We start from the raw sequence: 22,783 nt of genomic DNA, 5'->3' as shown, positions 1-22,783 counted from the left end.
TGAAGCACTTCAAAACAGTTGGGTATGGAAGAAAGCTAACACTGCCATCTAGTGTCTATGGAGGGGGGTGTGTACACAGCTGCACTGAGGTAATAGAAATACAAGGAATAGGTGCTTACACACTAAAATGGAAAGATGTTTTACAATGTTTCACAAGCTCTTTTTGAGGCTCGGTTAAACAGGGAGGCATTTTTCACCTCCATGACAAAACTATAAATCTTTTCAAGCTTTAGTAATGAATATAACATCAGCTGCCAGTTGTGAAAATATAACCATTACCCATTTTTCAGTTAACACTCTATTCACCAGGAGGCCTGAACTAAGTATTCAAAATCCTCAGACACATTGACTCATTCTCTCAGAGTTTGCTGGGCCTTAATTTGGGCTCAGGCTAGAGAAAAGTTCCCCGAGCAGGCAGGGCTCTTGCAGAAGGAGATCCAGGGGTTTCTGCTGGGTATTTTAAACCTGAGACAATGTCGTGAGGCAGGCAGTGGGGGGCGGCTGACCTCTTCTGCACGATGAGATTGATGTTCCTCAGGGCCACGTACTGCACCTCAGGCTCCCCGGACAGCAGAGTGACCAGAGGAGGGGACAGCTTCTTCAGCAGCGTGTTGTAGTACTCCGAGTCCTTGGGCAGCAGCTCCAGGAACTTCATCAGCACCTTGACGGCGGACAGCACCACCGCCGAGTTGGCGTGAGAGAGCCGCGGGGTCACTCGCTCGCAGATGCTGGGGGGGACAGGGAGAACGAACAGAAGACATAAAGCACACGAGCTCTCCTGGGAGGTGAGAGCCTCAGAGAGCAAAAAGTACAATGAGAGACTCTGCAGGCTTTTTTAGGGATTGCCACAACAATAGAAGACCACCTATACAAGCACACAGGCAAAGCTGAACAAAAGGATATTGGAGACTAAAAGATGGGATGAGAACGAACACAAACGCAGAAGGAAGCCTCAGGAGTCGAGGGTGTAGAAAGTGGAGAGGAGGAAGGAGATGCGCCGTCTCTGCACTGACCTCTGGGCCTCGCGCTCGTCCTTGGGGTTGTAGTTGGAGAGGCAGTCCAGGATGAAGATCTGGCCCCACTCCGTGCACTCGTTGAGGGCCGTCAGCAGCTTGTTGATGTTCTGGGGGTTGAGGTCCAGCAGGTTGCTGTTGGGGTGCGACTCGCTGATCTCCGACAGAGCGGCCACGGCGTTGGCCACCACCTGAAACAGACAGCGGGCATGAGAGCTGCTCACTGACACGGCAGCGACGCCACCGTCAGGCACGCAGAGCCGTGGACGCTGGGTCTTTCTAGTCATTGCTTTGCAAAATTGCAAAAACTGCAATTTAAGTAGAATTATTGCTATATTTTATTAATAAGGTGTGGTGATCAACTTCAATCTTCAAAATTTGGTTCCATTAATGAGTCCAACTGAGAACAGAAGGCACTCTGTTACACAAAGCGCTGTGAAAGTAGGGAACAAGCTACCCAGTCATACTGTTGAAACCAATATCCTGGCTCTGTTCAAAAAACGGCATGTCAATTAGTCTCAGGCTAAGCCATTGCTTTGAGAGAAAGCTGGGCTGTTAAAAGACCCTCCCCTGATGACATCGTCACCCATTCCTGCCAAGAGGGGAAAAGGGGTACTGTACCATGGGGTTGGAGTCGGCGATGAGATCTCGCAGCGAGTCCAGGAAGCCCTGGTCCTCCACCATCTGGGCGTTGATGTCGTGCAGCTTGGCCACACACACGGCGGCCGTCTTCCGCACGTACGGGTCCTCGTCCTTCAGGCACTTGCGCAGGGGCTCGCACAGGTACTCCGTGATCTTGTCCACACGGATGCAGCCCATGGTCCGCACCGCCAGCGCCCGGATCAGGGGGTTTGGGTCCTCGCAGTCCTGGGGAGAAGTGGATTGAAGACCCTTAAACAGCACCCCGCATGACGTTCTCCCCGATTTGGAATCACCAGTTGCACGGAGGCGCGGGTTTGTGGCGGAATCGCCTGCGCCTGCTCGGGAGAGAGCAGGACATGTGGACGTGCTCCTCTGACACGCCCACCTGGAGAGCAGCTAGTCCTCAGAAGAGGGGCGAACAGGAGAGCTGGTGCCAGGCACAGGAAGGGCACATCTCTGACTGACATCGCAGAAGTCACCGTGTGCCTACAAGCAGAGCACTCTCTGGCCAGAGAGCCACACCCTACCCTGGAAGATGCATACCGCCACTTGAGCGACCCACTGTCTCCAGGGACAGCCAGGCTTTCTTTACTCATCAAGACCTCTGCTTGTGCTACCAGACGTGAGGAATAACCAGAAGCCATCTCAAACCAGCAGCTTATTTTACATGTCTGGGTTTAAGCGGCCTTTCGGTTTTGTTTTCCACCAGGAGCTGCAGACGCCAGCACAAAGAAGCAGGAGGGAGAAGCAGCCCCACCCACACCATGACATCGGCAGCAGCCGGCCCACCTTCACGAAGCTGTTGACCGCCATGATGGCCATGTCCGGCTGGCTCTTGGCGTAGTTCATGAGGTACAGGTACACAAGCTTCTTCAGTTCCAGGTTGTCCGTCTGCATGCAGTTCACGACATCCGGGAAGAGGGAGCTGGGGGGAACACAGGGACACTGACTGGACCGTGCTACATCAGATACGCAGTGCCAATACAGAGCAGCAGTAGTCATTTCCTCACACCTATACAATATTTTCCATCCCAAAAGAATTCAAAGCAGTTTATGTATAGGAGGGACTCACTTCTTCCACCATTCACTGTACCTGACATTACGATGCAAGCCATCAGCCCCAGAACAGGGTGAAATTGCCCAAGGCAGAGTTAGCCAGGATGGGGTGAGGGGGTCTTACCCATATTTAGTAACACCAACACCCTGAAAGTCATTTAAAATCCCATCTCAGTCTCAATGACTCAGGACCCCTCATCTGGGGTATTGCACCTCCTACAACACAGTGTTCCCAGTCACCACACTGCAGACGTGGTGTAGTAATTCTTGTCCAGAGGGAAGATCGCCACCTACTGGTCCACCAACACTACTGACAGCAGCAACCTGGCTTTCCTCCGAGGTCTCCCAGTCCAGTCCTGACCAGGCCCGGCCCGGCTGAGACCTGACGACATCAGGCCACCAGGTGGTAACGCTGCTGACTAACTACTGTACTCAAATGAAGCATAAATGCATTTTATGATTCAACACTATCATGACTTGGAACACAGTGAAAATTACATGCAAGTATGATTAATGACTGACAAAACTACAACTCTTTTCCCAAGATGATCAGACGACACAAAACACACACGTTCATAAAATCATATGATAGTGTGTTTTACCACAGATTAGAGGTGGTGGTGACCTTTTTTCTCTCAAGATAAATAAAACATTTCCCCCCAGCAGATAGAACACAACGTCACTGTACCCTGACCAAGCAGAGACCAGCCTACCTGCTGACTTTCCAGACTCTTCATTTAGGATGAAATAAGTGAAAAAATATTCCATTATTTGAATTACTTTGCATGAAAGCCAATGACACTAAATAAAACTGAAAAAAACACTGGGATATCCACATGATAAAAAGTATTTTTGAAGCTAAGCGCTCCTGCAACGCAGGTGATGTTGCACCCAACGACTGACGAGGTAATCTTTCAAACCAAATGACAAACACAAAACTACTGAGACACCATGCAAATCAAACTGGAAGTCAACAAGGTCATTCATGGATGTAGTCTGAACGTAGGTAACAAATATCCACAGGGTGGCAGTGAATTGGAAAAAGCAACCTTCACAAAGCAGATTTGATGATTCTTCATCTCCTTCATGTACAATAAGCTTATTTTAACCACAGCCTACCAGGTACAGTGAAATGGTAGAATTGTGTCCGCACCCCAGGATGGTCTGGCGTCCCATCTGGGATGTAATAATAATAATAATAATAATAATAATAATAATAATAATAATAATAATAATAATAATATTATTATTATTATTATTAATTGCTTACACTTATATAGCGCTTTTTCTGGACACTCCACTCAAAGCACTTTACAGGTAATGGGGACTCCCCTCCACCACCACCAATGTGCAGCATCCACCTGGATGATGCGACGGCAGCCATAGTGCGCCAGAACACTCACCACACATCAGCTATCAGTGGGGAGGAGAGCAGAGTAATGAAGCCAATTCATAGATGGGGATTATTAGGAGGCCATGATTGGTAAGGGCCAATGGGAAATTTGGCCAGGGCACCGGGGTTAGACCCCTACTCTTTTCGAGAAGCGCCCTGGGATTTTTAATGACCACAGAGAGTCAGGACCTCGGTTTTAAGTCTCATCCGAAGGACGGATGTAGTTCTGCCTTGTGTCCTATGTTTCCTACCGATCCGACAACGGATAGATGCACAGAACAATGCAGCATCCTCATCTCCCAGCCTGAAGAGATGCTGACTCAAGGGAAATGACTGTACCTGACATCCTTGCCCACAGTCATGGCGGCGATGACCTTCTTCACTGCCTCTTTCCTCTTCTCCTTCTTCTCATTGTTCAGCTCTGCCTTCAGCTCAAAGATCTCCCCTGAAACGGGAGAAAAGCACGGCGTCAGCACAGCGCACTGCCCTCTCAGCTCCAGTAACTAATCCATCCATTGTCTAACCACTTCTCCCAGCTCGGGGTCGCAGGGGAGCCAGGGTCTCTCCTGGCAAAGCAACGGGTTCAAACACAGGGGGGACATACAAACTCCACACAGATAGCACCCCAGGTCTGAAACTGAAGCCAGTGAGGCAGCAATGCTAACCGGAGTCTTGCTCACTGCTCCATCACTCACAGGAGATCCCACTGATGTTTTAGTGTTGAAACCTATAGAAATCCATTCTTAAAACACAAACAAAATAACCCCATAAACATCAAAATCCTCACTTCTACAACAACAACCTCGTGATTTGGAACTGCAGAACCTTCTAACATGTTAACATGTCGCCGGGACCGAGGAGCTACAAGTGCATAGACCTACATAAATACACTATAATAATAACACACTATGCACTCATATCACCACTGAGCTCTTAACACAGAGGAGGCCAAATCTTGTCCTGGAGCTGCAGTTTCACAGGTCTTAGAGGTCATACTTATACGTTCAGTTTGTAAGCACCTGGCATTTTGATCGCTATAATTGATTTGGTCCCATTATGCCAGAAATGGCAAAATGCGATCCCTTATAGCTACGGGGGAGTTGGTATCTTCATTAGAGAAATGATCACTAAACTACTACAAATCAGCTGTGTCAGTGGCCAAAATGAAAGTGCTCAAAGTGTTTGAGGGAGGCTATAAAAACTGTGGGATTGTGGCTCTCCGAGACCAAGGCTGCCCAGGCCTGTTGTGTGATCTCTTTCCGTACACCTGGTGTGCTACTCTCTTTCAAATGTTCTGGTCTGTTTCCAGAGTCCAGTCCTGACATTAGCCCAACTTCATAGCAAAACAATCAGTATTATATATATTTAAAGCAAAGACATGATTATCGATTTCAGAAAGCAACCACCAGCTGCAAACCCAACAGTCCAAGATTGATATTGTAAACATTTACAAATATACCGAGGAAAACACAGATGCCCTATGTAAGAAAATCCAACAGCAACTGTTATCCTAAAACAATTCCACTATTTTAATGTCTGTAGTAGAACAGTGACTTTATTCTATAGAACTTTCATTGAATCTGTCCTGACGTTCACTGCAGTAGCCTGGTTTAGTAACCTGAATACATGCAACAAAAACACACTGAGCAGGACAGTGAATGCAGCCAGCAAAGTTGTCAGTACACAACAGCTACAGCTGTCAGACATCTAAATCAGACAAGTAGTGCAGAAGGCCAATATAATCACTGACTGTCATGACCCCTTGCTCAGTGAATCTGAGCTCCTTCCATCTGGTTGTCGATTTAGACTGTCTGGATTCAAGAGCAATAGAACTAAGTCATCTTTTGCTCCTACAGCTATCAACCGGACAGTTATCATTTGGACAACTGACTATGAATTTCACTTTATTGATAATACTTTCTCATCGTACATGTACCTTATTTGTTAATGGGTTCATGTTGTGTTAAATATATGCTGTAAACGTGTCATGTCTTTTACCTGCAAAGGCAAATTTCCAATCTGAGACAGAGTAAAATAAATATTAGACCATCTCGTGTCATCCATCAAACTCAAACACTCGCCCGATAAGACTCACCTTTCTTGTTTGTGGTGAAGTACTTCGAATCCGTCATGACTGCAGTTCTTCAGAACAGCTGCGAAAAGGAAAAATGGAACACAGAGTACGTTACTTTGCAGAGAAACACCGGTGTATGCTGGATTTAGAAGAGCTTACTGTATGTTTTCTCTGGGACAGACATAAGCAAAAATACACTGATAATGTTACAAATACTGGAAAATTTTCATTTCCAGTCCCATATAAGGAAATACCTGAATCATAACACTATACAATACATTTACAGCTCAGACATTGGAATTTGTGTTGGCATCGAACTGACCTATGGAGTGAACCACTTCACCGAGTTCACTGAAGGATATAATTTTTCACCTTGAAGGAAATCTTTCAGCCCAGAAAAACAATATTATCCTTAATCTAAGGGATTTAAACTAAAAACCTGTAACAAACATTGCTATTTTAAATATAAACAATGGTATATTAATCTGAAAATGTTAAACCGTTAAAATATATTTATTCCTTCAACATATTCCTGAGAGGAACCACTTCAATACTCCCGCAATTAAGACCTCAGACTCACGAGAGTACAAACTGTTCTGGTTACTGTCTAGAAGTATACAAATAACCGACTGTAGTCTTAAACCAACTAGAACAGCTGTACCAGTCGGAGAAAACCAGTTAACGGGTCTGGTTAGGGATGCCTAAAACAACTACAACACACTGGATTTGAACGGAATAGGCGGTGTGGCAATAATGCACATTCTCAGTAAGGCCTTTACGGGGGAAAAAAAACGCCCAGCCTATTCAGAAAGTATTACAGTTCAAAGTCAAAATCGAGATTTTATAGTCAATTAAAATTAATACGCAATCGCTATCGGTCTCCCTTGTCGAGCGCTGTATTTAGGCTTGACCTTATCAACTGACGCCTGTGAATTACATGTATGGAAATGTGGATCAAGCTCAAGGAAGGACGCCAGAAATGTTTATTTAATTTTCTCAGTTCTTATTGCATGTCCGCTTTTCCAGCAAATGCCGGAGAGCCCTGGACTGCGCAGCCCGGCTTGGGTGTGACCCGGCTCCCGCATCTGCCTGTCCGGGAAAAAACGGTGCGGTGGACTGGGCCTCCCCGCCGGTACCGAGGAGACGGGGAAGCGACGCTCACCTGCTCTGGGTGATGGTGAACAGAAGTGCTGAGCGAAGAGGTGACAGAGGAAGCAAGATGCTGGTATCACGGACCAAGGGCGAGAGAGAGAGAGACACACACACAGGGAGAGAAACCGCACTCCCGGAAAAACAAGACGAGAGGAGGAGGGGAGAGACGCCGGAAGGAGCCAGCAGGGATTCCGGAAGGAGCCGACCGAACGATTTAAGAGGCGGACAGCAAAAGATCTGGAGGCTCAGCGAGGGTGGGGGGAGATTTGCGAGCTGCAAAGGGGAGCTAATTTGCCTGAAAGCCTCTTATTAATCCAGTTTGTTTTGAGGGGAACTGTTTTAACTACTGGGGATGCGCAGTGATCATTGTTGCGCCTAACCAAGAACATCAACAACAAACCACAAGGACAGGCTATCGACCTTTTTTTTTTTAAATTCATGTTAGTTGTGCCCATCTGGGATTTCAGCACTCCGCCTGCAGAGATCAAGGGCACCTCGGCGCTATGGCCGAGCGCGGAGCCCACCTCAGCTCGGCCTCGCTGGAGCGGGACGACAGGCCCTCTATCTTCGAGGTGCTCGCCCAGGACTCGCTCATGGCCTCGGTCAGACCAGCCTTGCAGCACGCAGTAAAGGTGGTGAACCAGCTCATTCATTTCCTGCTACAGCATCTGGTGTTGCGTCTGCGCCTTCTGCAATTTGCTCATAAAATGCTCATAAAGCTGAAATGTATAAGAAGCGTGAATGCAAAGGTTAACGACTAAATGTAAGGACCCACTTAACTGAAAGACGTTTTGTTTTCCTAAGAGGGTTCTGTGACATTTACCTTGCAAAACAGACTTGCCTCTAGCATTTCTAGCCTCTTGAGGCCATGATCATACACAGGTTTTTACTATCCCTCTCTGATAAAGACAGGAAAAATAAACTGAACAGAGGCAGAACTGCATTCTTGAACATGATTAATAGGCTTTGAAATTAATCAACCAGGGGGAGGCACGGTGGCACAGTGCTCAGCATTACCGCCTCACAGCGCTGGTGCTCTGGGTTCAATTCAGGACCTGGGGTGCTGTCTGTGTGGAGTTTGCATGTTCTCCCCATGTTCATGTGGGTGTCTTCCAGAGGCTCTGGCTTTCTCCCACAGTCCAAACAGAGAGGGGTAGGGAAAAACTGGCACTAGTGTGAGTGCCTGTCTGCCCTGCGATGGACTGGCGTCCCGTCCAGGGTGTACCTTGCCTTGCACCTGTTGCTTGCTGGGATAGGCTCCGGCTCCCCCCGCCACCCCGCTTTGGATAAAGCGATGAGAACATGATGGGCTGGATTAATCAACAATCGCCCATTATTCTTACAGTGCCCCAGATAGGAAACGTGTGGAGTTCTGCTGTACTGTCCCTCTTGCCTGTGTGGAAGTTCTGGATGTCCACTGGGGACGAGGGGCGGGGGTGGGCGCACCTGCTTGAGCTTCCCTGCACCAAGTGATCCGAGTCCCGTTCCTCCTCCAGGTGCTGGCGGAGTCCAGCCCGGCCCGGTACGGCGGCCTGTGGCGCTGGTTCGACGAGATCTACACCGCCCTGGACCTGCTGCTGCAGCACCACTTCCTGTCCCGGACCAGCGCCTCGTTCTCCGAGAACTTCTACAGCCTGAAGCGCGTGCCCCCCGGGGCCTGCGGGCGGCTGGCCAGCCTGGGCCTGCCCCGGCGGCAGCGCTGGCGCTCCCTGCTGCTGCTGGCGCTGCTGCCGTACCTGCGGGCCAAGCTGGAGGGGCTCCTGGGCCGGCTGAGGGAGGAGGACGACTTCTCCATCCGCGTGCCGCGCTCGGCCTGCGGCCGGCTCTGCAGGGCCTTCCTGGCCGCCTGGCCCTTCTGCAGCATGGCGTGGGAGGGCTGGGTCTTCTGCCAGCAGCTGCTCTACGTCTTCGGCCGCGCGCGGCACCACTCCCCCCTGCTGCGGCTGGCCGGGGTCCGGCTGGCCCGGCTCACGGCCCAAGACATCCGAGCCCTGGACCTCAAGCCCACAGCGGCGTCCACCTCCGCCTCCCCACTCAGGTGCGCACCGATCCTACATCTTGCAGAGGTCCTCCCGGGGCCCTGCTGTCCTCTCCTGGCTTTGCCCCAGTGCCGAGAGGGCCGGCTGTGCACTGGTGCAGATCCAGTCTAGAGGAATCCGTGACAGCACAAAACTGGACAACTGCGCATCTTTTGTGCATCGTGCCATGAGCGCTTCACCAAAGTTAATAGGGCATTCGTGTCCTGGAAAGCTTAGTGCAAGGGTACAAAAAAATGTTATCAAAGCTGTCTAAAATACCCAATATGTGCCTGCAGGGAATTATTCATTTATACCCAGTAAACATTTCAACAGTGAGCAGAAGTGTCGAGGCAACTCTTCACTGCATGATCCCGGCGCACTTCAGAAGTTCAGTTTGGACGCGTTTGTGGAAATGTTAGTACGCCCAGACTGGCAGTGTGGTGCAGAGTTTAACACTGGTGCCGAGGCCCTGCGTTCAATTCCAGACCTGGGGTGCAGTCTATGTGGGTTTCCTCCCATGGTCCAAAGAGTTACTGGTAGGTTAACTGGCCTCTAGGGGAAAAGTGGCCTGGTGTGAGTGTGTGCTTGCCCCACAATGGACTGGCGTCCCTTCCAGGGTGTACCCTGCCTCGTGGCTGTTGCTTGCTGGGCTAGGCTCCGGTTCTCCTGGCACCCTGACTTGGATGAAGCGGTTAGAAAAGAAGGGGTTGGTGGAAGGTATAACCAATCCCGCTCCGGAAAAAAGAATTCCCTGCGGAACAGGTCAGCACTTAAACGAGGCCCCGCAGTAATAACTTCATTTCGTTTTCCTTTCCTAGTGCTGGGGAGAAGCTGCGCCATTTCCTCAGCACCGCGGTGGGGGGGGTGGCCGTGTCCATCTCCACCGGGCTGTCCGTCGGGGTCTTCTTCCTGCAGTTCCTGGACTGGTGGTATTCCTCGGAGAACCAGGGCACCATCAAGGCCCTGACCTCCCTGCCCACCCCTCCCCCTCCTCTGCACCTGGATCAGCCAGAACTTCCTGTGGGCAAGAGCGAGTGTCCTCTGTGCCGCAAAGCCCGCACCAACGACACCGCGCTGGCCACCTCCGGCTACGTCTTCTGCTACCGCTGTGCTTACGCCTACGTCAAGGCCCACCAGCGCTGCCCGCTGACCGGGTACCCTACTGAACTGCAGCACCTGATCAAGCTCTACTGCCCCGAAGGGTAGACCGCTGGAGAAGCGTCACTCAAATACTTCACAGGGACATAGCAACATGGCAGACAGCCGAATCGACGCGTGATGAAAATGGAGCCTGGCAGCTTCGTTTCTGAGGCACAAATTCTAATGTAACAAGAAAGCGCTTTTCCCAGTAGCTTTGGTAAATTTAAACTGGTCATAAAGGACGGCAGATTGCCACGGGGTACCCAGGCCTGTGCCAGACTAATAAGAAAGCTATACACATCCATTCTCATCTCCCATCATGTCATGGTTCCTACACTGTAGCTGAAGAGCACCGTACAAGTCTGTGGATACTTCAGTGTATGTCTTTGTCAAATAATTGCTGGTAAAAAAAAAAGTTTCAACCTGCAGTTAATATAATGCTATTAAAGTTTGAGAGTATTCTGCAATTAAGGGAGGCAAGGGCTCATTGTCAATAGGAAAGCATTTCACTTGTTGGTTCCCCTTAGAGGCCTACCAGAGAGCTACACAGGTGCCCTTGTGAAGGGACTAGGTGAACAGGAGCAGGGAGTATTTAAGCCAGCCTATGCAAACTTTGTGCAAATAAGGATTACTTCCCTAGTTTTGCACTTCCACCCCCTTTCCCCCCTAGGCTTTGTTGTAGAATCAGCCCCACTGGCAAGACCCCCCCCTACCCTTTCACCCAAGGCAAGGACAGGTCTAAACTCACACAGCTTCCAGTGGTGGGATTAGAGTTCAAAGAGATGGGGAGGAAACAAAAACCCCCATATTCTATGGGACACCACTCCTTTGAATGATTGAAAAAGGGGCAAATATAGTTAGTAGTTACAGTTTTTTTCCCCATTACACTGTGAAGCAGAACGTGTACATCTGAACCATTCCTGGGGGAGGGCAGAGTTGAGCCAACAAATACATTCATAGTTATTCTTGACATTTAAGATCTTTATAACCGTGTAACTTTTTTTTTTTTTACACACAAGGTAATGGTTAGAAAAGGACATGAAGCATACAGAAGCCACCCATTGATTATGTTGTTTAGATAGAGAGGAAATTTTTTTCCCCCCCACCAGGCAGAATCACACCTGTTCTCAGCGATCAAGAAAACATGGACATAAACACCCCATCAATTAGAAAATTACAAGAACAGTACCTATAAGGTTACTAAACTCCCCCCTAAGAATCACATACAGCTGATCATTTTTTCCTAAACTTGGCTGTTTTTTTTTTTTTTTTTTTTAAAAGAGCTCCTCATTAAGTAAAAAACCCACCCATAGCCACAAGATTACTGGCTTTCCATTAGCCAGAGAAACATCCATCCACTCACTGTTGCTCATTCAGTTTGTCAGACATCTTGCTTTAGTTGAAACCTAGTTATATGCTTCCTGTTGAAACCTCATCTCAAGTTCTGCACTACTACTTGGAGAAGACTGTGCAAATTCCTCCGCACTACAACCATCTATTTGTTATTCCAAAAATCCATTTAGTATGTGGTCTCTACAGTAGCTATTGATGATTGGTTTAAACACTTGATCTTAGCTCAAAGGCCGAGAAGCAATTCTGGTTAGTAAACTGCAAAGGACTCTTTAAAAAAAAAAAAACAGCTTAGCTATTAACAATGATCAGACATATGCAAAGACATTGGTCCATGATCTTAGTAAGACTTCAAAGTTACAGGTTTGAACTTGGCATTTGACCACTGTTCCGGCCTTTAACCAGCACTCATGTGCAGTGTTTGTGCAGTTCATTGGTCATCAAGGTTATGAATGTCCAAAGATCCAGCCCCTTTCCAGCTCAAGCAGTCTCGAGGTTCCTCATTACAAAGGAGGGACGGAGTTCGAGAGTTGTTTGATTTTCCTGAAGACATGGCCACTTCAGATCACACTCCCAGGAAGCTCTGGAAAACCTCAGTCCTGACAGATCACTGCAAAATTCACAAAATCGCATGCAATTAGCAACCCTCCTTTAAGAGGCTGGATGTTCTTCAGTCAAACTAGAAGATCTGGGGCCTATAGACATTTTAAATAGTAATTTACCAAAACAAAGGGCAACCTCAGCCAAACTAGAGATCAGAGCAACACCTCCATGATTCACCTATAACCACACTCTCAAGCAGCTACCAGTTTGAGTACCTGCTGCTGGCAGCCACAGGGATGTGTCAAGTTGTACACTCCAGGTGCAGAGCCGACATCTACAGCACTGGTAAGAATCAAGCCGAATAACATCCTTTTCTTGTGGGCATTTACCACCTGTTGAAAAATGGACAAGGCAGCCATTAAGTACAGCCAGAGTCTAAGCAGTAATATCAAAGTCTTATTACCATACTCTCAAAAAGTGTTTGGAGAATTAAAATCTGCTGTTTTTTTACAGGTTTGGCGACACTTGTGCATTGTAGGCCCCGTTTCAAGAGCTATTCATCCCTCTTCTATGCTCATGTTCCTGTACTGGTAGATGTCTTTTTACCAGGTGGCCCCAACAGCACCCAGGATCATCGAGATTGAGTCAGCAGTACTCCTGCATGTCCGAGGTTAAAGACCGTTTCTGGAGAGATGGATACAGTCTCATTTGGCTGTGTCCCCTCCCCGCAGCCCACAGGCCAGCGGCTCAGAGAGAAGATTAGGCACAATCACACTCCGGTCACTGCAAGCACGGAGCCGCAGTACCGGGTCAGAACTCTCCTATCATCACAGCCGTCTCTCACGGAGTCCTGCGCCCACAGCTTCATCTCCCTTCGGCTCAGAAGAGCCCGGGACACACCGGTCTGCGGCAGCACACTGCACACTCTGCTCTTCAGGAGGCCGATTTCTCTCGCCTTCATGGGCAGTGCTGAGACTGCAGGCTTCTCCACGACTTCTAGGGCTCTTCCAAGAGGTCAGTGGAGCGGCGAACGTGGCTGCAGTAGACAAGCAAGGACCCGATGCGGGGCCTCAAGAGAAGAGCTGGAATTAAAACCGGACCAGAACTGCCCATCGCAGACTGGGGATTGCTGGCCTCACGTTTCTCCCTATAAGCAGCAGCAAATGAAGGTCTCATCTTATGCAAACAGTGCTTACCTGACAAAAGCCACCCACTCCATCTGAACATCCCACAGCCCAGGAAGCTCGCTGGTCAAAACGATTTTAAAAATCCGCATTAAAGACAACTGCCGCCTATAACCAGTCACACGGTTTTCGGACTGTTACCCCGCGATACTCAAAGCCGAACCGCCAAACCTGCAATTCTGCTTTATCGACATCTCACCCGAGAAACGCCTCTGGCGACCATCAGGTGTGGAAGAAATTAGGGCTGTTCTGTATCGCGGAGGGTGTATCTAGGAAGCAGGGGCGCTTATTGAAGCCATATCTCAAGAACAGCACATGCGGGTTGCTGACTGCAGCTGTAGATACGACGACATTAAGCAGCGCTGTGCGATTTAAAGCTCTGTCGACTAATGAAGGTTGTTGGACACTTGAAGAAAGGAAACTAGCCATCGAAGTTCCCCTCTCGGTGTACGATACGTAGGTTTTATGTTGGCAGTGCACATCACAGATCATCACTACTGGTGTGTGTGTATATATATATAAATCCCACCATAATGCTGCTCAAGAGTAGAATCATTTTTGCAAGTGACGGACAATACTGAAACTGAACTTTTACTGAGCATCTGGAAGTTACTCAGACTCGGGCACAAGCTAGTTTAATGGAACAGAGGCCGTGCTGGTATCAAAACGGCAAAAATGAGTTAAACCGAAAGTGTCAATATCTACAAGCTTCTTTACTCAAGGCTCATAGTTCGTTATCAAGCTCATTTTCCCCACCAAGAACAACTCGCTAAGTAAAACAACTAAAGAGAGCTTTTTCTACGCACTATAAATAAAACCGTATAGCCACATGGGGAAGACACACCTACCTCCAACATATCCCTCGGTGCGGGTACCACTGACCGCTTGTCCCCCCTGCAGTTATAAAGGCTACACGCCAAACACGTGACCGGCCCTAACTGCGTGCAGCTGTTTCAGTTCTATAACAATAATGCACACAGAGAGCACATTCACTTTGAGACAGGGCGGGATTTTAAAACAGCGTCTAAATTGCACGAACAGAAGTTATAAATTCAACATCTCGTCACGGCCGAGATTACAATCGGCGCTGAAGGCCCATATGGCTCTGTGAGAGTGTAATGCTGATCAGCTGTTCACTCTTCCTGCAGCGATCAGGCGGAACTATGACGCTGATGTGTAAGAAAGCGTCATTTCAGATCAAGGTTTTATATTAAAAGTTGATCAGTAAACAAGCCTTGACAAAATTAATATTTGGAATTAGGGGAAAATTCCGTCCTGCCTCAAATTATCACTGTGAACACGGAGTAATAATAAGGTTTTTTTTTTTTAAAGACGTTCATAATAAGATATTTTATTCAAATGTAGCAATATAAAGAATGAGGTGCTGTATTGGCATCATCAAAAGGAGACAATTAAAATTCCATTTTTTTTATTTGAACAGCTTTACAGATTAAAATCGCCGGACCAACACATACCAAGGAAAACACAGCTGGTTTTTCTATGTCAGGGGTTAGGAAAATAAGTGGAGAAATCCAGCAAGGGTTCCACAATCGTCGTCGGCCACAAAGGCCAGCTCAAACAACACACTTTCCCCACACAGAAAGGTTGGTTCCGATGGGATCAGTCGGTTTCGCAGATGGATTTTCCACAAGGCAGCTGGCTGGTAAGAACACGGAAACCATGGAGACCAGTCGATGCATAAATAATCTCTTGTCTTAGGTCAAAGAAAACATATCTTGGTTTGCTCCACATCTCTCTGGCACAAAGTGAGATAATACCATCACGAGGCAGTCCGTCTCTGAACTGGACCAATCTAACTCAACCACAAGTCCAGGTGGCCAAGAAACGGCATTTTGTTAAAAGTCTACTGGAATGTCTTAATTCTTGATTTTTTTTGTCAATATGGAATATAAACGACACAAGAGAGTTGGAAGCACGCACAAAAATATCTTTCAGATGTTGGCAGGAGATCTCCAGCTCCCCCAGGCCTGTTGGAATAGACAGTCCTCCAGTCTCCCTCAGTGCTGTTAACAACAGGCACTGGAAACCCCAGCTTGCTAAGGCTTTGGCTCACACAAACATGTCCTCCTTTCCCAATTTTTGAAAAAGAAAATGCTTTCGTTGCAAAAACATCAAATAAGAATATAAACTGCGAGGACAGCCGTTTTTCCAACTTGTGTATCTTTTTTTAAGAAACAGATATGTTTTGCAGCTCAGTAGTCTCCAAACACAATGTAAACAAGTTTAAAAATAGGTATACAAGCAAACGCTTGGACAGCACTGAAATGGCCCAGTCAGAAAAGTACAGCTGCGGTATACACAGAATACTCCAATTCCAGTTTCTCTGCTAACCGATTGGCTCTTTACAAACTTGGAGCCCAGATTTCTTCATTGAAATGCACGGGGAGGCTGTAATTCGGTTTAATGCACAGCCCTTAACACAATGATTCACCACTTAGTGAGGCAGCTGTGTTTTTACACGTCACACTTTGCACAAGATTGTTTGCTTTTTCCCACAGCCTCTATTCTTTAAAATCCATTTCCTCCGTTTAATGGGATTGTCTGAAAACACTGGAGTCACCACAGACATGTTTAATGTTTACATCAAGAGTCGAATTGCCAAGTCACAAGTGACACCAAGCATGCAAATTGCAAAATGACAGCCGACTTAAAGGGCATTTTAAAGGGAAGTAAACAGATAAGTCTGTATGCGGAAAATAAGAGAGCCCTAAGGAAAATCCTCTCCGTGTGTTGCAGTGTTTTAAGAAACAGCAGACTGCAGATTTATTTGAATTACGCAAATGCACCATCTCTGTCTATACAGAAGCAGAAGAGATCACACAAATGTACTGTAATTAAAAGTCACAGTTTCATTGGCTCTTTCCCCCCCATCACATCATTCATCTTCATTTTCCTGTCATACCTGTTCTTATCCTAGCCTATGCACTCATTTTCCACATTTTACATATTTCGGGTGGCTGGAAAATGGTGAAATGCCCCCACACTGCAAAAGGCAAAACTCACTCCAGGAGAAAAAAAGATTGGCAGCTTTTCTTTTCAGTTGTTTCTGCTGAAATGGTTGATTTGGCAAATCAATTAAGCACAAACAACAACAGAGAAGAGCCTTAACCCCACAACCAGGAAATGCTCTCAGTGTGCAGTACAGTTTGAGGCGGATATAACGTGTTCCCGAGTGGTTAAGAACTGTTTTACACTTTCATTTCCTGGATCTTAGAGATTTGAGGCCCAGATCAATTGCTAAATAAAACTAATCCTATTAAAAAGTGCTTTTGCTTTTACAAGCAAAAAAGGGAAGTTATGAACAAAAACAAAGAGTGAGTGGTTGAGTTTGCAACATCATTTTCGACAGTTTTTCCCAGAATCTGTACTTTAACTATTGTTCCTTTTTGCTCTATGGCAGTTAAGGACAGAGCTTTAAATACAGAAACTAAATGAATTTTAAAAGGCGCACCTCCAACTTCAATCTTTTTTTTTTAAATAGCCCTTAAAGCTGCTTACAAACATTTTGTTTTTGAGAGAATCCCTAAAGTAGGCAGGGCGAGACTACCCGCACACCTCGCCACGTGCCTGGTTGACTTCGCTGAAGCGTGGAAAACATTCTGACAGCACACAGAGATCAAGGGACTCTTCCCCACCTCCCCAGCTGTGCCACTGCTGCACAGAGGATGTGTGGGGGGCGGGGGCCCCTGGCGGACTGCCCGCCCTGCAGCTGGGTCTCTCACACTGCCTGCAGGCCGCGCTCGTGGCCGTCCAGCTGCACCTTGATCTTGTGCAGCTCCTCGATCTCCTGGTGGTGGCGCTCCGTCTTGTGGCGCACCAGCGAGCGGTAGAAGTGGATGGTGAAGACCACGAAGATCAGCCCCACCGGCACCATGATGATGGTGGAGGCCAGGGCCGCCTGCCAGCCGCTGTGTCCGGGCACGGTGGCGTTGCTCCTGCCGGGCGAGGTGCCCGAGTCCACGGGCAGGAACTTGATCCAGCACAGCAGCACCACCTCCGCCAGGAACAGCAGGATGCCCAGGGCCGTGGAGAAGCCCCAGGCCAGCTCGATGTAGCGGTGCATCCTCTCGTGGGGCGACTCGCTGACCGAGTTGAGGTTGTGGATGTTGCTCACGGCCTCCACGTTGGGCAGGATGCAGGTGCTGATGAGGAGGGCGAAGAGGTGCACAGCCACCAGCACGGTGGTGCACACGCTGAAAGCGATGAGCAGGAACCGCGGGTAGTTGTACTCCATCTCCAGCTGCACCTCCACCATTGCCACCTAAAAAAACAACCAGTTCAAGATTCCAACCATTTCCCAACCACTTAATCCAGTGAACCTATCCCAGCAAGCGACGGGCACAAGGCAGGGTACACCCTGGAAGGGACACCAGTCCATCGCAGGGCAGACAAGCACAGACATGCACACTCAAATCAGGGTCACCTTTCCCAGAAGCAAATTAGCCTACCAGCATGAATAGGAAACAGCCTGGACTGTGGGAGGAAACCAGAGCGCCTGGAGGAAACCCACACGAACACAGGAAGAACAAAAAAACCCACACAGATAGTACCTACTGCCCCGGCGCTGCGAGGCAGCACTGCTAACCCCTGCGCCACCGTGCTGAACCATATTGGGATATTTTTATTTCTTAATCACAGGATATAAGGAGGAAATATTACCCCCATACAAACTCCACACAGTTTGCTCCCCAGGTCTGAACTGACATCAGGCCCCGGCGCTGCTAGGCTGCAGTGTTAATCACTGCGCCACAGTGCTGTCTGAATTAGGACTCAGGCTCTCAAAATCCCCAAAGCAGCTTCTGTATCGAGTCTCTCTTTCCCTGCGTGCACCTTACAAACCCGCCCCACTCCCCTTCGAGATGCTGGGCGGGAATGTTTCCTCAAGCCCGTCCTCACTCACAGCTGCACAGCTGCTAGACCAACAGATCCAGCTGAGCTACAGCTGACAATCGGACCGACCGCAGCCACAAGGAAACGCAGCTTGATCAACGTGGACACTGTCACCTCAGGGAAACAGAGCTAAAAACTTCATTTTTGTCAGAACGACAGGAGGCACGTCTCCAGGCAAAGAGGGGGGGGTGTTCAGAACTCCCAGCGCGGGCAGCTCACCATGGCGAAGCCCGACAGCAGGGCGGAGGTGCGCGATGAGGCCTTGAGCTTGGCGCGGCTCAGGTACAGCTTCCTCCAGGACAGGGCCTGCACCGAATGGTGGTTGGAGGTCACCAGCTCCAGGTAGCTGCGCCGCACCCAGTCCCGGTAGTCCATCCCCCCGTCCTGCGGGCGCTCCGAGGCTCCGGGCGCCGGGGAGCCCATCGGCACGTTGAGCTCGCTGCTCATGGCAGCGCCGCAGACACTGGAGAGAGAGAGAGGGGGGCCGCGTTTCAGGGAACTCCTGCCACAGCCCGCTGGTCCCCCCCCTGCACGCCCCTCGCTGGCGCAGGCAGGCGAGGACACGAGGGGGGGACGCAGGAGGGCAGGAAGCGTGGCAGGAAGCATTGGCCGTGTGCACCGTGGTGCCAAAGGCACAGACCCGCCGCGGGTGAGAAAGATGAGGGCACCCTGGCGGGCTCGGAGGCCATCACGGCGCCCAGACCGAACGGGGCGCCAGCGGGTACGTGTCCGAAAAGGGTATCTGTGAGCCAGATCGCTCCCCTCCCCACCACCCCCATTAACTCTTCCTGCTTCCCAGCTTCCAGCGCACCGGCTGCAGAACTCACCCCGGGAACAGCAGCAGCAGACGCCTTCTCCAGACCCCCGAAAACTGGCCCTCAAGAAGACATGAGCGCGCAGGTGCCACACCAGGGGGTAAGCCCAGCTCAGATTCCAGCCGTGTCCTGCGGGTCTCCACAGCAGGAAGGTAGCGCCAGGATCACAGACCTAGGAGTCATGGTGCAAAACTCCACAGCAAACACGCCCTTTAAAAGCGAAGGGAAAAGGACTGTTTTAATATTTCGTTGCCAGTGCGTGTCCTGTGTACTGTGCAATCTCATTACCCACAGGCGTTAACATTTACTAAACTTAGAGGTACGATCTTGTCTAGACAGACTTTCCAAGATAATGAGAACAAATGTCTCGATCCATTGTGGAGCCTTTCACGGTCTCCACGGAGCAGCTGAAACATCTCGCTCATCTGCGTCACGTCTGTGCAAATGTGCTGTAGGCACGGCTAATTCGTGCGATGTTCCCACACATTCACCTGCTGCACTAAATGAAACACGGATTACGTAAGATACATTCTGGATTTACTGGTGCGGTTTTTCCCCCCCATTTTTGATGTAAACATTTTAACACGCTCCTCTACGCAATTTCAGAACATATTGCGCTCAATGCATTACTTCACGCTGAAATATCGGCATGAATAGAAAAAAAATACCCAAAAGGAATTCGGTTTGACTAACGCAAATAGGAGCCGTCGCAGCTAAGTATCATAGAGATCTGCGTCTTCTCTTCGCATGTTTCAGGAGACACGGATAAATTCGCGTTTCTCTGCAACTTCCCGGTGCCACGTCAGTAGCTACAGCACGGTCGTGCACCCAAATAAATCATCCTCATACATCCGAATAACAGCTCGGACACTATCCTAACCTGCAGAAGCACGGTCACCGTGAACCGTTTCACAGCTCGCCTGCAGAGACTGCAGGAAACGCGACACAAACTTCTCCTTTGTGTCGGTAATCGCATCCTGTAGCTAAATGTTTACTACGTGATGTCAAGCGTTTCCAGAGCCGAGCCGGCTGCCTTCCGGTTCTTACCTTACTGATCTGTGCGTATCATTCCTTTGGTGCAGGTTCACACACAAACTGGGCGGAACCCTGCCTTAATTTATTTAATGTTTTGATCGTAAGGGATGCTCTCTCCCTCATCAACACGGCAGCAGTACTCTGTTCCGTTATCGCTCTTCGCTGACGCGCCCCGAACACGTGACGAGGGTGCGCCGGAAGACTAGCCAATGCCGCAACGGCATCCCCGTCACGTGATCGGTTTGCCCGTCACCGCATCGGCAGAAGCGCCAGATGTTCTCAGCTGCTTCCCAGGCCCCGTCACTCGTCCCTTCCGAAAGCACTAGTAACAGGTTCTCCAAAAGCGTTGACGTCGGGCTTTTTAACAACATAACAAAGGTTACAAATGAGCCGAGGCCATTAGGCCCATTATTTGCAGGTTGGTAGTTAGTAGTTAATTGATCCCAGGACCCAGCTGGTTGTCAAAAGAAGCTACAGTACCATAGTGGCTTCAACAACTGGTCAGGTAGCATGTTCTACACTCCTACTCTTACCACTCTTTGGGTAAAGTACTGCCTCCTGTTCTTGGTTGTAAATGCACTTCCACATAATATCTAAACACTATAGTATGTACTGCATATAGATCGAGTGGTATTTGAAGTCTCTGCACTAGGCTGTGGTGATGTATTTATATAGTGAGCAAACTGTTATATCCACCTCGGGCAAGAACCTTACCAATAACTCGAGGATAGCCCCAGTGGGTTTCCCAGACACCCGACAACATACCAGCTGCCCATTTCACAACCAGACATCTCTCTCCCTGGGCAATGCTTTTGTTTAAATCGGTCAGAAACCCCATAATACTGCTCCTAACAGTCACTGAGAATACATTCTCGAGAGACAGGACGCGCCGGAGCTCAACAAAGTCCTGGTGTGTCATCTTTCTCGAGTTGCCTGTTAGTGTGAAGAGAGCGAATGAGCAGCTCGTAGAAGTGGAACAGGGGAAGCAGGAAGGTGAGGTGCACTGTAAAGCTTGCATCGTGCTAGCCATTGGGAAAAGATGCTGGAGAAGGAAACAGGGTCAGCCAGAGACTTGTGTTCACAAGCAAACTACAGGTCTCACCGGCTGGGCTCTGCCAAGCTCTAAACTCCACAATTGAACCCTTACGAGGATTTGAAAGGATTGGTTTCAGGGTGGGTGTATTTCAATTTCGGATTTCATAAATAAAATACTGGAATAGCACAGTGGTTAGTTTGGTCTTCCTCACAGTGCCAAGACCCTGGGTTGAATTCCTAGAGTGCCGTCTGTGTGGAGTTTTATGTTCCATAACATTCACATGGGTTTCCTCCCACAATACTGGTAGGGTAATTACACAATACTGGCATACTGGTAATTTAATTGGCTTCTGGGAAAACTGGTGCTGGTGTGAGTGTGTCTGCATTTGTGTGTGCTGTCCAGGGTGTACTCCAGCTTCCCTGCAACCCTCTATTGGATGAAAAGAGGGTTTTATAGAAAACAACAAGCAGTCAAGCTCCAGCAATTTATAAGTTCAATTAAGGCTTCATTTAGGCAATTAAGGTCAGCTGGAATGAAACTCAGGAGCTGTGTGGACTGCTGGGACCAGGACTCAGACTCCTGCGCTACAGAACTAATCTTGTGAACCTTCCAAATTAATTACAGCCAACACCTCTATCCAAGTTTCAGCAGGGCACTGGGACTTACCTCTTATTAGCATGCCCATTAAAACATGTTACATGTAATCAAGTTTGAGTACTGTTACTAAACCATTGAGTACATTGATTACTGTTTAAAGGCCAATCATGTTTAAATGGATGAGGCCTTAGTCCTTTGTAAAGATCATGAAATTAATCAGTATTAAATTCCAGATTAGACCCTGTGAGAAAACCAACAAAACTGTGTAGAGTCACATTATATTAGAACCTGGCAGTATAGATGAATATATTCAAGATCCACAGAAAAAGACTGAAAAAGTACAACTTATATTTTCAAAGAATTTAATGAACAAGATAACATTGTGTATCCAATAAAAAGGGTAGATTTCTGTTTGGAGCAAAATATTGTATTACACTAGAAATATAATTTTCTGTGAAGCACACTTTTAAAAATGACCAATTTTTCTAATTGCATCATAGCTGTTTTAGATTCTGCCTTGTAAGTTAGCTTTTTACAAGCGGAGTTACGAGGTAGATTGTGAAATAGGAACATTGGAGAGCTCACAATGATCAGATTGTGCAGTACAGGACCCAGAATCTCCCACAACCCACCTGCACAAATCAGGCTGGTTCAATAATTAGTCTTCATTAATCTTCCATATTAATAAGCCAAGAAAAACCAATGAATGACAGACAACAACCTTGCTCACAAGCCGGCCAGCAGAGGGCGCAATAAGACCAACTTGTGGGTAGTGGGATGACCTCTCCTACCCCTAACCACAACACTGCTCATTATGTTAGATT

At 48.3% G+C, this 22,783-nt stretch overlaps 3 protein-coding genes, 1 long non-coding RNA gene and 1 other non-coding gene across 10 annotated transcripts in view; 1 reads left to right on the top strand and 4 right to left on the bottom strand.

The window, feature by feature from the left end:
• The window catches only part of ap2b1 (adaptor related protein complex 2 subunit beta 1), a 36,569-nt gene extending 29,077 nt beyond the window's left edge, over positions 1–7,492 (bottom strand). For all 3 annotated transcript variants that reach the window (XM_088616441.1, XM_088616443.1, XM_088616444.1), the window contains exons 1-7: positions 7,341–7,492; positions 6,200–6,257; positions 4,444–4,549; positions 2,445–2,580; positions 1,635–1,880; positions 1,014–1,204; positions 507–728 (exon numbers count right to left, since the gene is read on the bottom strand). In XM_088616441.1, coding sequence (XP_088472567.1) covers positions 507–728; positions 1,014–1,204; positions 1,635–1,880; positions 2,445–2,580; positions 4,444–4,549; positions 6,200–6,236 — 938 coding nt within the window. In that variant the 5' untranslated portion in view covers positions 6,237–6,257; positions 7,341–7,492. The remainder of the gene's footprint in view (positions 1–506; positions 729–1,013; positions 1,205–1,634; positions 1,881–2,444; positions 2,581–4,443; positions 4,550–6,199; positions 6,258–7,340) is intronic.
• A 26-nt stretch (positions 7,493–7,518) lies between these two features.
• Positions 7,519–10,955, top strand: pex12 (peroxisomal biogenesis factor 12). The gene is made up of 3 exons (XM_088616447.1): positions 7,519–7,962; positions 8,827–9,368; positions 10,167–10,955. The coding sequence occupies exons 1-3, from the start codon at positions 7,834–7,836 to the stop codon at positions 10,552–10,554; spliced, it is 1,059 nt and encodes a 352-aa protein (XP_088472573.1). The 5' UTR covers positions 7,519–7,833; the 3' UTR covers positions 10,555–10,955.
• Positions 10,956–11,345: 390 nt separating this feature from the next.
• On the bottom strand, positions 11,346–13,996 carry LOC148643671 (uncharacterized). Of its 4 annotated transcripts, none has more exons than XR_015929099.1 (4): positions 13,765–13,996; positions 13,578–13,673; positions 12,657–12,773; positions 11,346–12,448 (listed from the first exon to the last, which is right to left on the bottom strand). It is a non-coding gene; the product is annotated as an uncharacterized LOC148643671 (long non-coding RNA). The 4 variants fall into 4 exon arrangements; XR_015929101.1 differs by having other exon boundaries at positions 13,578–13,628; positions 13,765–13,984; XR_015929100.1 differs by lacking the exon at positions 13,578–13,673 and having other exon boundaries at positions 13,765–13,952.
• Positions 13,125–13,216, bottom strand: LOC148643672 (Z30 small nucleolar RNA). Its single transcript, XR_015929125.1, has one exon. It is a non-coding gene; the product is annotated as a Z30 small nucleolar RNA (small nucleolar RNA).
• Positions 13,997–14,977: 981 nt separating the features above from the next.
• On the bottom strand, positions 14,978–21,791 carry orai2 (ORAI calcium release-activated calcium modulator 2). The gene is made up of 4 exons (XM_088616454.1): positions 20,339–21,791; positions 19,304–19,501; positions 18,696–18,939; positions 14,978–17,847 (listed from the first exon to the last, which is right to left on the bottom strand). Exons 3-4 carry the CDS (start codon positions 18,921–18,923, stop codon positions 17,305–17,307), a joined length of 771 nt encoding a protein of 256 aa, XP_088472580.1. The 5' UTR covers positions 18,924–18,939; positions 19,304–19,501; positions 20,339–21,791; the 3' UTR covers positions 14,978–17,304.
• Positions 21,792–22,783: the final 992 nt, after the last annotated feature.

This window comes from Lepisosteus platostomus, chromosome 22 (assembly GCF_059453375.1).
Source record: "Lepisosteus platostomus isolate fLepPlt1 chromosome 22, fLepPlt1.hap1, whole genome shotgun sequence".
Taxonomy (NCBI): domain Eukaryota; kingdom Metazoa; phylum Chordata; class Actinopteri; order Semionotiformes; family Lepisosteidae; genus Lepisosteus; species Lepisosteus platostomus.
Note: the sequence above shows the minus strand (reverse complement) of the source record. Positions and strands in the feature narration are given on the sequence as shown.

What these genes read in the sequence shown, in the direction of transcription:
- orai2 (XM_088616454.1), bottom strand. Translation starts at nt 18,923, where the DNA reads ATGAGCAGCGAGCTCAACGTGCCGATGGGCTCCCCGGCGCCCGGAGCC. An exon ending in TGCTGTCGGGCTTCGCCATG is followed by an intron (nt 17,848 to 18,695) that starts GTGAGCTGCCCG and finishes TTGTTTTTTTAG; the next exon opens with GTGGCAATGGTGGAGGTGCA.
- pex12 (XM_088616447.1), top strand. Translation starts at nt 7,834, where the DNA reads ATGGCCGAGCGCGGAGCCCACCTCAGCTCGGCCTCGCTGGAGCGGGAC. An exon ending in CCTTGCAGCACGCAGTAAAG is followed by an intron (nt 7,963 to 8,826) that starts GTGGTGAACCAG and finishes TTCCTCCTCCAG; the next exon opens with GTGCTGGCGGAGTCCAGCCC. An exon ending in ACCTCCGCCTCCCCACTCAG is followed by an intron (nt 9,369 to 10,166) that starts GTGCGCACCGAT and finishes TTCCTTTCCTAG; the next exon opens with TGCTGGGGAGAAGCTGCGCC.